Genomic DNA, 15,246 nt, shown 5'->3' with positions numbered 1-15,246 from the left:
AGAGAGGAAATTGCTGCTCATTGCAGTTTAGAGATGGACCACTTTGAATATCACAGACCAAAAGAGTAACTTGTGGAAATCCTTGAAAAATATTTCAGGCATATTTTCAGTATTTTGCCAAATGAAGTGATAGTAAATAAATTTCAGGTGTGTAGACCTGTAGCAGAATAATGCAGCCACCACTTCCACACCTGGATTCTTGGATGTTGATGTGTGCATAATGTGCTTGTACTCTATTTCCATGTTTTCTTTGTGCCGTCTACTTTCAATGGAATATTCCAATGCTATCAGTTTTATTTCTAGCACCACCTGCAAATGGTGAGAGAGCTTGGGTAGACGACAATTTCCTGGTGGCCAGACAATTTAATTCTGATTCTCATTCCCATTCTGACATGTCGGTCCATGGCCTCCTTTATGCCACGCTAAGGCCACGCTGAAGGGTGGAGGAGCAACACCTTTATATTCAGTCTGGGTAGCCTCCAACCAGATGGCAGGACTATTGATTTCTTCTTATGTTTTTAAAAAATATCCCGCCCTGCTGCCCCCCGGCCTCTAACCTCTTCTCACCTGCTTATCACCTCCCCTGAGTCCTCTCCTCCTTCCCTTCCTCCTATGGTCCACTCTCTTCTCCTATGAGACTCCTTCCTCTCCAGCCCTGTACCTTTCCTCCTGGCTTCACCTATTATCTTCTAGCTATCCTCCTTCCCCTCTTTCCCACCCCCACCGCCCCACCTTTTTTATTCTGGTGTCCTCCCCCTTCCTTTCCAATTCTGAAGAATTGTCTCGGCCTGAAATGTCAACAGTTTATTCATTTCCATAGATGTTGCCTGACCTGCTGAGTTCCTCCAGCATTCTGTGTGTGTTGCTTTGAGTCACTGGGTAAAGCCATGATGCTGGATAATATTACCTCTTACAAAGTGAAACCATGTGACATAGGTGACAATAAGGCTTCGCTCCCAGATGAGCTCAATGCCTTCTATGCTCATTTTGACTGTAAAAACATGGAGGGACCTTCACGAGCTGACAGCCCTCGAAGACCCTGTGATTTCAGTTTCTGAGGCCGATGTGAGAGCGTCCTTCAGGAGGGTGAACCCACAGAAAGTATCTGGCCCAGATGGGGTACTTGGCCAATCAACTGACAGGTGTGTTCAGATATCCTTAACCTCTCACTACCTACCAGTCTGAGGTATCCACCTGCTTCCAGCAACCTTCAATTTAACCGGTGCTGAAGAAGAACATGGCAAACTGCCTCAATGTTGTCCAGTAACACTTACATTCACTGTGATCAAGTGCTTTGGGAGTTTGGTAATGAAACATATCAACTCCTGCCTGAGAAGTAACTGGGGTCCGTTCCAGTTTGTCTACCAGCACAACAGGACAACAGCAGATGTCATCTCATTGGCTCTTCAGTCAGCCCAGGGACATCTGGACAGCAAAGATATGTACATCAGGATGCTCTTTATCGACTACCGTTCGGTATTCAGCGCTATCATCTCCTCAAATGTCTCCTGATTATTGACTTCAGGAGTAAGAAACCAGAGGTCCATGAACCAGTCCTCATCAAGGGATCAGAAGTGGAGAGCATCAGCCATTTAAAATTCCTCAGTGTTATTTCAAAGGACCTGTCCTGGGCCCAGCACGTAAGGGCATTTTAAAGAAAGCATGGCAGCAACTCTAGTTCCTTAGGAGTTTCACGTCAAGTCAAGTTTGCAAAGGTTCGGTATGAGATCTAAAATTTTAACAAATTTCTGTAGATGTGTGGTGGACAGTTTATTGACTGATTGCCTGGTATGGAAACACCAATGCCCTTGAACGGAAAATCCTACAAAAAGTGGCGGGTACAGCCCAGTCTATCATGGATAAAACCCTCCCCACCATTGAGCACATTTACACAGAGTGCCGTTGCAGTGTAAGAGCATCCATCATTAAGGACCCACATCACTCATGCCATGCTCCCTTCTGGTTGCCATTAGGAATAAGGTACAGAGCCTCAAGACTCACACTGCCAGGTTCAGGAACAGTTATTACCCCTCAACAGTCAGGCTCTTGAACCTGGGGGGATAACTTCACTCACCCCATCACTGAACTGTTCCCACAACCTATAGATTTACTTTCAGGGACTCTTCATCTCATGTTCGTGATATTTATTTATTTATTTATTATTGTCTTTCCTTTTTCATATCTGCACACTTTGTTGTCCTTTGCTTGTTTGTTGTTTGCCCATCCTGTTGGGTGCAGTCTTCCATTGATTCTATTATGTTTCTTGGATTTACTGTGTATGCCTGTCAAGAAAATGAATCTCAGGATTGTATACGCTGATATTTTATAGTACTTAGATAATAAATTTACTTTGATCATCGAACTTGCCAAATTACTTAGTGGATACAATCAATTGGAAAATGCTTCAACAGAAGTCAAACAAATAATGATCCTGAATAGATAGATACCTTATTGATCCCAAAGGAAATTAGTGTCACAGCAGCATTACAAGTGCACATATGTACAAACATTAGAAGAGAAGTGAGAAAGAATAAAAAATAACAGTCTAACAGGAAAGGGTTATCTCTTCCCCAGCTATAGGTTGACTCATTATAGAGCCTAATGTCCTGTTGCTGTGAGGTAAGAATGACCTCACGTAACTTCCTCCTTTACCATAGCATTGGAGAGGGATAGGAACAGACAAGTTAGGAAAGTGATTAATTGGAGTAAGGGGAAATATGAGGCTATCAGGCAGGAACTTGGAAGCATAAACAGGGAACAGATGTTCTCAGGGAAATGTACGGAAGAAATGTGGCAAATGTTCAGAAGATATTTGTATGGAGTTCTGCACAGGTACGTTCCAGTGAGACTGGGAAAGGATGGTAGGGTACAGGAACCGTGGTGTACAAAGGCTGTTGTAAATCTAGTCAAGAAGAAAAGAAAAGCTCACAAAAGGTTCAAAAAACTAGAAAATGATAGAGATCCTGAAGGTTATAAGGCTAGCAGGAAGGAGCTTAAGAATGAAATTAAGAGAGCTAGAAGAGGCCATGAGAAGGCCTTGGCGGACAGGATTAAGGAAAACCCCAAAGCATTCTACAAGTATGTGAAAAGTACGAGAATAATTCCTGAGAAAATAGGACTAATCAAGGGTGATAAGTGGAAAAATGTGTATGGATCCGGAGGAGATAGCAGAGGTACTTAATGAATACTTTGCTTCAGTATTCACTACGGAAAAGGATCTTGGTGATTGTAGGGATGACTTGCAGTGGATTGAAAAGCTTGAGCATGTAGATATTAAGGAAGAGGATGTGCTGGAGCTTTTGGAAAGCATCGAGTTGGATAAGACACCAGGACCGGATGGGATGTACCCCAGGCTACTGTAGGAGGTGAGGGAGGATATTGCTGAGCCTCTGGCGATGATCTTTGTATTATCAATGGGGGCAGGAGAGATTCTGGAGGATTGGAGGGTTGTGGATGTTGTTCTCTTATTCAAGAAAGGGAGTAGAGATAGCCCAGAAAATTATAGACCAGTGAGTCTTACTTCAGTGGTTGGTAAGTTGATGGAGAAGATCCTGATTTATGAACATTGGGAGAGGCATAATATGATTACGAATAGTCAGCATGGGTTTGTGAAAGGCAGGTTGTGCCTTACGAGCCTGATTGAATCTTTTGAGCATGTGACTAAACACATTGATGAAGGAAGAGCAGAGGATGTAGTGTATATGCTTTTCAGCAAGGCATTTGATGAGGTACCCCCTGTAAGGCTTATTGAGAAAGTAAGGAGGTATGGGATCCAAGGGGACATTGCTTTGTGGATCCAGAACTGGCTTGCCCATAGAAGGCAAAGAGTGATTGTAGACTGGTCATATTCTGCATGGAGGTCGGTGACCTATGGTGTGCCTCAGGGATATGTTCTGGGACCCTTACTCTTTGTGATTGTTTTAAATGACCTGGGTGAGGAAGTGGAGGGAAGGGTTAATAAATTTGCTGATGACACAAAGGTTGAGGGTGTTGTGGATAGTGTGGACGGCTGTCAGAGGTTACAGCGGGACATTGATAAGATGCAAAACTGAGCTGAGAAGTGGCAGATGGAGTTCAACCCAGATAAGTGTGAAGTGGTTCATTCTGGTAGGTCAAATATGACAGCAGAATATAGTATTAATGGTAAGACTCTTGGCAGTGTAGAGGATCAGAGGGATCTTGGGGTCTGAGTCCATAGGATACTCAAAGCTGCTGCGCGGGTTGGCTCTGTGGTTAAGCAGGCATACAGTGCATTGGCCTTCATCAATCGTGGGATTGAGTTTAGGAGCCAAGGGGTAATGTTGCAGCTATATAGGACCCCGGTCAGACCCCACTTGGAGCACTGTGCTCAGTTCTTGTCACCTCACTATAGGAAGGATGTGGAAACCATAGAAAGGGTGCAGAGGAGATTTACAAGTATGTTGCCTGGATTGGGGAGGGTGCCTTATGGGAACAGGTTGAGTGAACTCTGTTGTTTCTACTTGGAGTGACAGAGGATGAGAGGTGGCCTGATAGAGGTGTATAAAATGATGAGAGGCATTAATTGTGTGGATAGTCAGAGGCTTTTTCCCAGGGCTGAAATGGCTAGCATGAGAGGGCATAGTTTTACGATGCGTGGAAATAGGTACAGAAGAGATGCCGGGGTAAGTTTTTTATGCAGAGAGTGGTGAGTGCGTGGAATGGGCTGCCAGGGACAGTGGTAGAGGCAGATACGATAGGGTCTTTTAAGAGGCTCCTGGATAGGTACATGGAGCTTAGAAAAATAGAGGGTAACCTTAGGTAATTTCTAAAGTAAGGACATGTTCGGCACAACTTTGTGGGTTGAAGGGCCTGTATTGTGCTGTAGGTTTTCTATGTTTCTATAACACACTTTGGAGCAGCACAGTTATCTTAATAACTACTGTATGTTTATTGAAAAGCTACATTACAAATTCTTACAATGTCTCAATCGTGCTTTGCATTGCCTAGCTTAAAATTGGGTCCATTAGACCAGCAACAGACCTGGCTTCAGTTCTGCATACCTTCAAACAACTTGGATTGGAGGAAGGGAGGGGAGATTAGACTTTCTTGCCATTTGGTGATCCTTGTTAGAAACTGTGTGGAATGGCACACATCCAAGAATGATAGTTGAAGTGAAGTAAGCTGGAGTCTCAGGGGAAGAACCAATGATAACAGTTTTAATAATCCCCTTTTAACTGTCAATTTTGCAACCAGATTATATTTCTATAACAATGAAAGGCTTCTGTTTTAATAATGACTTCTAGATTATCATGCCAGAAGCTCCTACTAGTTGGGCAACTTTGGAACCTTCATCCATTTAAATAATACCCAAATATCCATCTACATGTTTAGTAGTTTATTGCCATTTAGATCTCATTATTTAAGAAATTGAACTGAAATATGTTGCCTAAACATGTAATCATTAGATGGCAATATTTATATTGTAGTTTAATGTACTGTCTCATGTTTTAAACTTAGGATAAGGAATCATCACCTGAAACACCTCCTGAATTAGTAAACGATGACTCTGTTAATCAAGATTCATTAAAGCCAGAAGAGGTGACTCCTTCAAAGTCTTCAAATTCTGAGGACACTCATTTAGAGTCAGCAGAGACTGAAGAGGAGACTTCTCCAAAGTCAGCAGATTCTAATGAGAGTTTGCCTCAGCAGACAACAGACACTGAGCAAGAAATGTCTTTGCAGTCACCAAATTCTGAGGAAGTTGTTCCAAATGAATCTTCCGAGACACAGGAAAAAATTGTTCAGGAGACTTCGAAGACTGAAGATGAGATTACTCTGGATTCCATAGAGTCAGAGAAGGAAATCGCTCAAGATCCAATCAAGGATAAAGAGGGGTTCATTGAGGAATCAACCAATCTAGGCAATGAAACCACAGCGAATGAATCTGCTAATGGTGCACCAGACGATTTGTCAGAAAATGAGCCTGAAGAACCCCAAAGTGCAGCAGAATTGAAAGAATGCTGTGAAGATAACAGGCTGGAAAAGGTATTGATACTTCTTTTAAATTACTTCTTTTCAAATTTTGCTTTGACTTCCAAACTAACTCCATTATCAGCTGAATGAGCTGAGCAGAAAATTTTGACTCTGCTTTAAATAGTGCAGATGGATTGAAAAAGCCCACTTCACTGGATTAAGCCTGCATTGGTAACTTCAGTTTCCTCCAGTTACAATGACCATACGATTCAGTTTAAAGTATCTGTATTATACATTGTAAAGTCTTGTCCAACTGCCTATCTACTCACAAACAACTCAAAGGGCTAGAACTAAAATAAATAAAATAGAAAATGCTGGAAATACTCAGCAAGTCAGGCAGCATCTGTGGGGAGAGGAATAGAGTTAACGTGTCAGGTTGATTACCTTTCATAGTGTTCTTTTGATGTGAATTCTGGTGACAGGTCATTGGCCCGATACTAAACTCATTTCCTTTCTGCACAGGCATTGACTTGCTAACCATTTACTACTTTTAATTTCAGATTTGCATTACATTGCTTCTGGGTTATTGCAAATAAATCTTTTCCTTGGTTTCTTTAAAATGTAGGCAATTTACATAATTATACATGTCATTGACATGACTAGCGAGTGTAGTTGATGCTGTCAAGTGATTGAAGGAAAGACAACTATAATATAACCAACATCATAGTTTCTGTAAATCATCCGTGATCTTCAATTCCTGGTTGGAGTTACATAATTTAATAATTCTTTTCATGCACTGTCCAAGAGCAAATCTAGTAAATGTTTATGTTCGGGAAAACTAGAGGAGAAATTATTAAAGACAGTTTTGTTAAGCTAAACTTGTTGGAATCAATTTGTGTTAATTAACTAGGTTAGTGTGACTAACAGCTTTTTACTTTGCTTTTCTGTTCAGGATGAAGATGTCCCCATGCAGAATGACAGTGAAGCATCTGAACCAGTGCAGGATCCAGCAGCAAACTGCAGCCCTTCCAACCACAATGATACTGACCCAAATAATGTTACATTATCGAAAAGCATGGAACAGCCTGATGCCCAGGCTAGTGAGAAACCACCAGATAATGGTCATGAATCTGTTCATGAGGAAGTGTCCCAACATAGTGGTACAGAGGGTGAACCCACTTCCGGGCTTACAAAGACTACGTCGGCACAGCAGGAAGGTGAACCAGAGGAGTCCAGTGCCCCAGTGGATCTCACTCTTGGTCCATTACTTGTGATTGAACTTGAGGATGTTTCGCTGAAGCAGGCTACGCCTGCCCATCCACTAACAGATGAAACAAAAGAAACTGATCTGAAAGATCAGTCATCACCAGCTGTCGCTGAAAAGGGTGTTGACAGTAGCTCAGAAGAAATGGAAATGGAAGTACCAGTTATGGATAGGAGAAATCTGAGGAGAAAAGTCAAGGGAAACAAAGGGCCTCCCAAGAAACGAAGCAAGGTAGCAGCTTAAATCCAAGTTACACTGTTTGTGTAACTAATTGTATTCCACTGTGTTACAGAAGATTCAAAATGACAGCTATATTGTGTGATAGTGGGATAACGCAAGCCCTAATTTCCTGTCCTTCATTAACAGACACTTGCATTTCATCAACACGATTAAATAAAAATTCAATTCTAATGCCAATTTTTGATGTTGCATTTTAAACAGGTTGCAAAGACTCCTTATTCACAAGGAAGCTGTTTTATAAGCATCATTTTATTAATCTTGGAATGTTAATGATGGAATAAAATGATCCTACAAATGTTTAGATTGACATAGGAGTGTGACCCATAAAAACCAAATTTATTAGCTGATTTGTAGCTTGTTTTAATTTTGAAGTTGTTTTTAAACTTCAATTTGGTAGTAATCTTTTAATATTGTACCTAATGCGCAAAATTGTAGTGTGTTAATAGTATTTTAGTTCTAGTTTGTTTGACTCCAGTGCTCTGAATGGTGATCCATAGAACAGTATTTGTATCGCTAGTCTGTTCGATGCATCAGAATTTTAGTCTGGGTCTTTTAATTCAGTGTGATTATGTCACTAATGTCAGATAAAATTTCAAATAGTTATGTCATGACACTCAAATGTTTTGAACTTTCCACTCATAGTCATGTTTGGATCTTATACTTTATACCTAATGTTAAAACAGTTCATACTTTTTTCAATGTGAAAGAACAGAGGCGGGATCCAGTGTTCAGGCTCATAAAGTTAATTGGCAAAACTTTCATAATTATCAGAATTGCTTCCAAGTAGTGTTTAGAAAGAGGTTCTAGAGACTCATAACTTCTTTTGTTCTGATGATCAGTGCTCCAAAATCCATAGTTTCTACATTTCTGACATGCTTAGAATGCCTTTCTTTAACCAAATATCCCAGATTCCATGTTTATAAAGCTTTAACCTCTGTATGGAAACTCAACTTTTTACTTTCTTGCCTAGCGCTTTTAAGTTTATTTTACAGACTAATTTGTATAATTAACCATCCAAACCTTTAAAAATTCAAAATGACAGACATATAACTGGAGTAATTAATGTGATCTCTCATATGCATCTGAAGCTGCTTACCTGTTAGACAGCTTCAAGGATGGTTGATGAGTACACATACACCCCGTTGTGATTACATCTTCCAGTCTGGTGTGGTATGTCAATACTGTCTTTCTAATATCTGCTCTGTTTGTTAGGAATGCAACATTATTCAATTGTCTTTTATAATTTAACAGCACTATAATGTAATTCACTTTAACTGGACTTCTAGGAAGGGGGTATTGAACTCTTTTAATTGTGTTGAGTAAATGACTTTTATGTCTCAAATAACATTGGTACCAGAAAGTTAAATATTTTTTGTATTATGTATAATTTTTACAGTGTCTGTTATAATAAATTTTTCTTTCTGGCCAGGTTTTGTCCCATTGCGCTATTTTGCTGATCTTGAACAAAATTCCATTTAATTATTAGAATACTAGCCTGACTTGGATATTTCTTAATTGACAGATCTCAATTGTTTTTTTAACATTGGCCTTGAACTAATTTGTTACAATGCATGTGTGAGGTTCCTTTTTACTGAGAAGCTCATTTAATATGTTGGATAATTAGGATGAGAATAAGTTAAGGAAGTGACCTAGGCCATTGCCAGTAGTTTAAAATTCTAATTAATACTTAATTCCCTTTGAGAATGACCATTGTTCTCTCTAAGCTCCTCAAACTCAGCAATCCTCATATCCGACTCTTCAAACTTCCTACTATTGCTTATCAGTGACTAGATTATTCTCTCCATTTTGCCTCTCCTACTCCAGGACTCTTCTTTAAAATCTATCTCCTTGATAGCTCTGTATCTTTTCTACTCCTTATTTCATCTTGCCAGTTGGAGGCTTTATGAATAAGGATATTGAAACTACTGTAGGTGATGCTGAATCAGAGTAGTTGTTTCAATACCATACTGGAATTCTTTGTAATTTGACACTTCATTGGAGCTCTGAATATTTACAGGAGAATGAGTGGGGAAAGGTGAAGGCTATGGTCACCCAGGTGAAAAGGGGTAATTCCAGCATTACAGTACTTTGGACCGAGGGTGGGTTTAACTTGCACTATTAGTTATTATGTTTTAAACAGTTATTTTGTCATGGAGGTTGGAGGCCAATTACCAACCCCCATTAAATGGCTGCAGGGATTCAGATAGCAAATTGGGTCCAATGGTCTTCTAATTGGTATTCTTGTTTCATGAGGTTAGAAGTGGGAATGTTTGTTAATAATAGCATGGTATTCAGTTATATTAAGACTGCTCAGATAATGAACTAGCTTATGCCTTTACCAACCAAAGCTTAGACAATTCAGGTAGAACTTGTATCTAGTATGAATGTTACTTGTCATTTCAGTTGGGGCAATAACCATCTTAATCAAATAGTTAACCATTTTGCTTTTAATATCCACTGGTCACTGGCACCCTACTATTGACCAGAAACTTGAGTGAGCCTGCTGCATACTGTAGGTACAAAGGTAGGTCAGAGGCTGAACATGCTTCTCTGACTTCCTATCATCTGCAAGTTCAATTGCCTAGAGAATATAAAATACAGAAAATAATAACACCATGAAAGTGTCCTTGCATCAGAATGCCCTTCAATCTGAAGCACTAGTAATGTCTAGTAATTCCTGAACTGCTGGATGGTGCTAATATTCTGATTTTATTTGGATTTCTAGCATCTGCATTTTTTTTGGGGGGATGTACTTTTCCATGACATACCTTCATGACTGCTGTTCTGATGGGTATTGCTAGTAACCTGCTAAGTTTCTCATAATTCCCAAACTTGTGACCTCTCGCGCCTAAAGGAGCCAAAACAAAAGTCGTATCACTAAAATCGTCAAAGTTTTGTGTCAGTCCTGGATGAAAGTTTTTCTCTCAGTTTAGTGCAAAGTTTAAGGATGCCCACATACAAATTTAAAATGCCACCACTGCCTCAGATTAGAGGCTGCATTCAACATATTTATGATGGCTTAATTATCAGTATTATCTATTTCCATTGAGAAGTGCTGAGACTTGAACATCGAAATGAAATTATGTGAGGACAAAAGATCAGGATTGGCCCTGAAAAACAGTTCCTATATTCCGTTCCCATCAGGTTTTAAATTGCTCTGTAATTCATTTCCACAAGTAACCTGAAAGGCCTGTTGTAAAGATGCACTTTTAATTTAATGTAGAGGAATCATAGCATTGTTTGCATGCTGGCTGTTTTTGCTCTACAATAGTCTAGATGCATCCCTAATTGCATTGAGGAAAGCTATCCCCATTTGTACAACAATCTGCAGACCTTTTCCAGGATGATCCATTTCAAGGATTTAATTTAAGCTTGTTTTGTCTCCTTGTAGGTCCGCCACTTTCGTCCATCCACCAGAACATGATGAAAGGAATACATTTATCATCATTGACAATCTTTAACACATTTTCTTTTACTAAGGTGAGAAGGTAGTTGCTGGAAAAAGCCATACTAAAGTCTCTACTAATGATGAAATAACATACATAGCACCTTCTGAAATGTTGTAAAACATTGCAAGGTGCTTTGCAGGAGCATTAACAAAACTTGACACTAAGCACATAAGGAGATTAGGGTAGATAAGGACAGAAGGTTGAGGGAGCTCAAGAGAATGCTTATGGGTAGTAGAATCTAAGAAGCATTTTAAAATTTGAGGTGCTTTGAAATTTAGCTAAAAATGCAGGCAAAATTTATAAATGAATGATGGGGGAAAGTGGTTTCCACCAGAAACTAGTCAAAGTGATCCAGAATAAATCTTCTTTGGCAAGATTATTGTTTGCATACATTTGAAGCAGGCTAAAAACTTCCCATGCAGTAATACTAAGTTTTCTAAAATTGACTGTAATGTGTCAAGCTAACGACTGGATTTTGGCTTCGAATGAGTTACACAGGTAGTAAATAGTTATGACAAACAATTTTGTGATTGTTATTCTGTACAGGTTACTACTCAGAATTTCTAGTAGTTCTGCATGAGATTGAATAGGAAATTTTTTTAAAAGGAATTTGGAGAACTAGGGCAGCTTGCTGTAGTTTCAAATTATATCTAGAGCAACAACTTAAAAAAAATCAACACTACCATTTGCAGGTATCCTTCATTTTTCATGTCTAAACTTATTTTATCAGCTTTTATTTTTCTCTGTTACCTGTTTTTACAGTAGGCATTCCACAAATAAGAATCTCTCCTGACCTGTGTCTCAATGCTCCTTTTACAATTAGATACCAGCAGAGTAAGTGGCTTAGGTGGCAGGAGCATTCTAGTTGTAGATAACCTGTTAGAATGTGATTTTTTTTTGTGTGTGTGGTTGTTCCATATTATTTCTCCCCTTTAAACCTCCAAATGCTTGTGAAATTGACTGCAAAATACTAAACACAAAGTTCCCAATGTGGGTCTTCCCTGCAAGAATGGAAAAATGTTCATAAAGGCACAATTTTAACCCACTAAAGCTAAAATGAGCACCACTATCCTAGTCTTCATAGCACAGCTTATCTCAAATTTAGAATTCTAAAACCATCAGAATTAGTATGAATTTATTCCCTCACTAAACTGAGTGCTTTTACACCCATTCTGCTCACTGGGAAACATCACACATATAAGTTTGTATGAAATTGTGATCCAAAATTTACATTATTCTTCTACAAAGAATGATCTGCATAGACCTACATAACTTTGTGTGATAAATTGCAATATGCATGGGATTATGTAACAAAATCTGAAATTGTCTATAGGAAGAGTATTTATAATCAAACATTTATCCTTGTGCTCATAATGAACTTTCTAGCCAAGCAGATTCTCATTGTCATTCACACTAACTACACAACTTGATTTTTCAAACAAATAATTCCCAATAGTACTAATTTACTATCCACATGTTAGAATTAATAAAATCTACAAGCTTGCTTTCCAGCTATGTTTATGATAAAATTAAATGTTCAAATTAATAAAGATTTGTATGGTGAATTGTCTTCAATCTAATTGTTTATTAATTAACAATTGTTACATAATATCAGGAAGGCACAGTGACATAGCAGTTAGCATAATGCATTACAGTGCCAGTGATCTGGATTCAATTCCAGCTCCTGCCTGTAAGGAATTTGCACATTCCAAAAAGATATATGGATTCGGTTTAGTAAGTTTTGGGTCTGCTATGCTGGTGCCTAAAGAATGGTAACTCTTGTGGATGGCCCCCAACACATCCTCATACTGTGTTGGTTATCAATGCAAACAATGCACTTCACTATGTTTCAGTGTACATGTAACTAATAAAGCTACTTTAATCTTTAATCGGCACTGTATAGACAGCATGTGAAATAGTAGTTTGACGTAAGCAGCCAAATACCTGCTTTGGTTCAGTTACCTCAAAGCAGAAGAATGAGGGTACTGTAGAGACTAGTGCAATATTAAGTGTACCTTGTCATATAGATAATACTTGGGGAAGAATTACATTTACTAGAAGTGACATTTAAATTATTTTGACTGTCAAATATTTGGAGCAAGTTTGTGAAAGGCACTATCTAAATGCAACAGTTCTTTTCAAAGTACCATACTGCCAACCACAGACTTGTGGTACTCCAGTAACCACTTTCATATGCAGTGGATTGTGGATAATCGAGGCAGCCACTTATTTACAACTCTTTTTAAAAAAAATTGAGAAAATAGTCAGGATTTCCTTTGTTTCTAACTAATGTCAATTGCACGCACTTGTAGGTACTATACACTGCATGGAGTGTTTAAATAGCATCAGTTGTGTGTATCTGTATTCAAAAAGCAGCTACTTTTGGCAATGAAGGTAGCCCATTATCTGCACGAGGTGTCTGCATGCACTTTATTCATTTAGTCAAAATAACATGGCACCATACACTATGGATTCCTTTGTTGATAACTAATAGCTTTATAGTACTGTGGTAATATTGGTAGTGCTCAAATCTGTTCATTTAAATATATAATTTGTTATTTAAACAGTAGTTTACCTTTTTAAACGCAAACAACAGGAATTCTGCAGATGCTGGAAATTCAAGCAACACACATCAAAGTTGCTGGTGAACGCAGCAGAATTTCCACATCCCATTCCCATTCTGACATGTCTATCCACGGCCTCCTCTACTGTAAAGATGAAGCCACACTCAGGTTGGAGGAACAACACCTTGTATTCCGTATGGGTAGCCTCCAACCTGATGGCATGAACATTGACTTCTCTAACTTCCGCTAGGCCCCACCTCCCCCTCGTACCCCATCTGTTACTCTTTTTTATGCACACATTCTTTCTCTCACTCTCCTTTTTCTCCCTCTGTCCCTCTGAATATACCTCTTGCCCATCCTCTGGGTCACCCCCCCCCCCGTCTTTCTTCCCGGACCTCCTGTCCTATGATCCTCTCGTATCCCCTTTTGCCTGTCACCTGTCCAGCTCTCGGCTCTATCCCTCCCCCTCCTGTCTTCTCCTATCATTTTGCATCTCCCCCTCCCCCTCCAGCTTTCAAATCCCTTACTCTTCCTTCAGTTAGTCCTGACGAAGGGTCTCGGCCTGAAACGTCGACTGCGCCTCTTCCTATAGATGCTGCTTGGCCTGCTGCGTTCACCAGCAACTTTAATGTGTGTTGTTTACCTTTTTAAAACTATTTTCATGCAACCTTGGCTAACTGGGGTAGCAGTTTAATTGGACCAAAATGTACTGGTCCCAAAGTGTCCCAATTAACTGTAATCCTCTAATATATACTGTTTGACTTGCAGCTTTTAAACTAATTTCAAACACATTTTGAAAGTATTAGATCCAAAGGAAATGCATATACAGTGGACTCCATTGGGGGCAGCCACTTATTTGGCACAACTCTTAAAGAGCAAAATCTAATCAAGGAAAATAGCCATTTGGGACACTACACCACTCAATTAGTACAGGAGACTATTGGCAGACAGTTTCTAACTAGCATCAGTCGCATGCACATGTGGCTGTTAGATACCATGCTTCAAGCAAAGTTTTTAAATAGTGTCAGTTGCATGCCTTTGTGTTCAAAAAGCAGTGACTTTTGGCACTGATAATTGGTGAGAAATAAGCAGCAAGACCATTCAGAACTGTTTTGCTCATGGTGGTTAAGTTTTCAGGCTTGGTAATTCCAGAAACGGCTAGGAGTGAAAGTGTGGATTTGGAAGATACAATCATCAACAGCTTTGCATGAAAACAGCCTTTATCTGCACTTGGTGTCTTGCACTGATTTTGTTCATTTACAGTGAAAAGGACACAGCAGCAGACACTGGATGAATTTCTCTGTCGATAACTATTAGAAGTTAATATACAGTTTTATACTACTGTGGAAGTATTGACAGTGTTCTAATTTGTTTCGTATTTCATCTAAGTTTAACTATTTCCATAAAGCTACAGTTAATTGGGGCAGCCACTTAGTTGGGCAAAAATGTACTTGTCCTATGTGTTCCAATTGACCACAGTCCCCTGTATAAGCAAATGTAGCAAAAGGACCTGTAACAAATAAAATGCTTTAGAAATTCAATCACATAGGAGAACAGCTGAGAATGACTGGCCAATCTGTTTTTATAATGATGTGTAGTTTTTTTTCCCCAGATGATGCCATGGGAACAGGCAATTCAATTTAAAATCTTACCAGAAAGACATCACAGACATCAGCAAGGTTACAATCCTCAACTATACTGAATTCCTATTGTATTCGGATCTTGAAATATACATTATTCCTGTTAATAATTTCAGAAGCCTGCTAAAATCATCGATACTGGGATTAGCAGACCA

The 15,246-nt window shown here is 39.2% G+C and overlaps 1 protein-coding gene across 3 annotated transcripts in view; it reads left to right on the top strand.

Moving 5' to 3' along the window:
- The window catches only part of fam169ab (family with sequence similarity 169 member Ab), an 86,854-nt gene extending 73,018 nt beyond the window's left edge, over nucleotides 1–13,836 (top strand). For all 3 annotated transcript variants that reach the window (XM_063049244.1, XM_063049245.1, XM_063049246.1), the window contains exons 12-14: nucleotides 5,479–6,006; nucleotides 6,887–7,429; nucleotides 10,830–13,836. In XM_063049244.1, coding sequence (XP_062905314.1) covers nucleotides 5,479–6,006; nucleotides 6,887–7,429; nucleotides 10,830–10,862 — 1,104 coding nt within the window. In that variant the 3' untranslated portion in view covers nucleotides 10,863–13,836. The remainder of the gene's footprint in view (nucleotides 1–5,478; nucleotides 6,007–6,886; nucleotides 7,430–10,829) is intronic.
- Nucleotides 13,837–15,246: the final 1,410 nt, after the last annotated feature.

The sequence above is a fragment of the Mobula hypostoma genome, chromosome 5 (genome assembly GCF_963921235.1).
Source record: "Mobula hypostoma chromosome 5, sMobHyp1.1, whole genome shotgun sequence".
In the NCBI taxonomy this organism is placed as follows: Eukaryota; Metazoa; Chordata; class Chondrichthyes; order Myliobatiformes; family Myliobatidae; genus Mobula; species Mobula hypostoma.
This window is presented reverse-complemented; position numbering and strand designations above follow the sequence as displayed.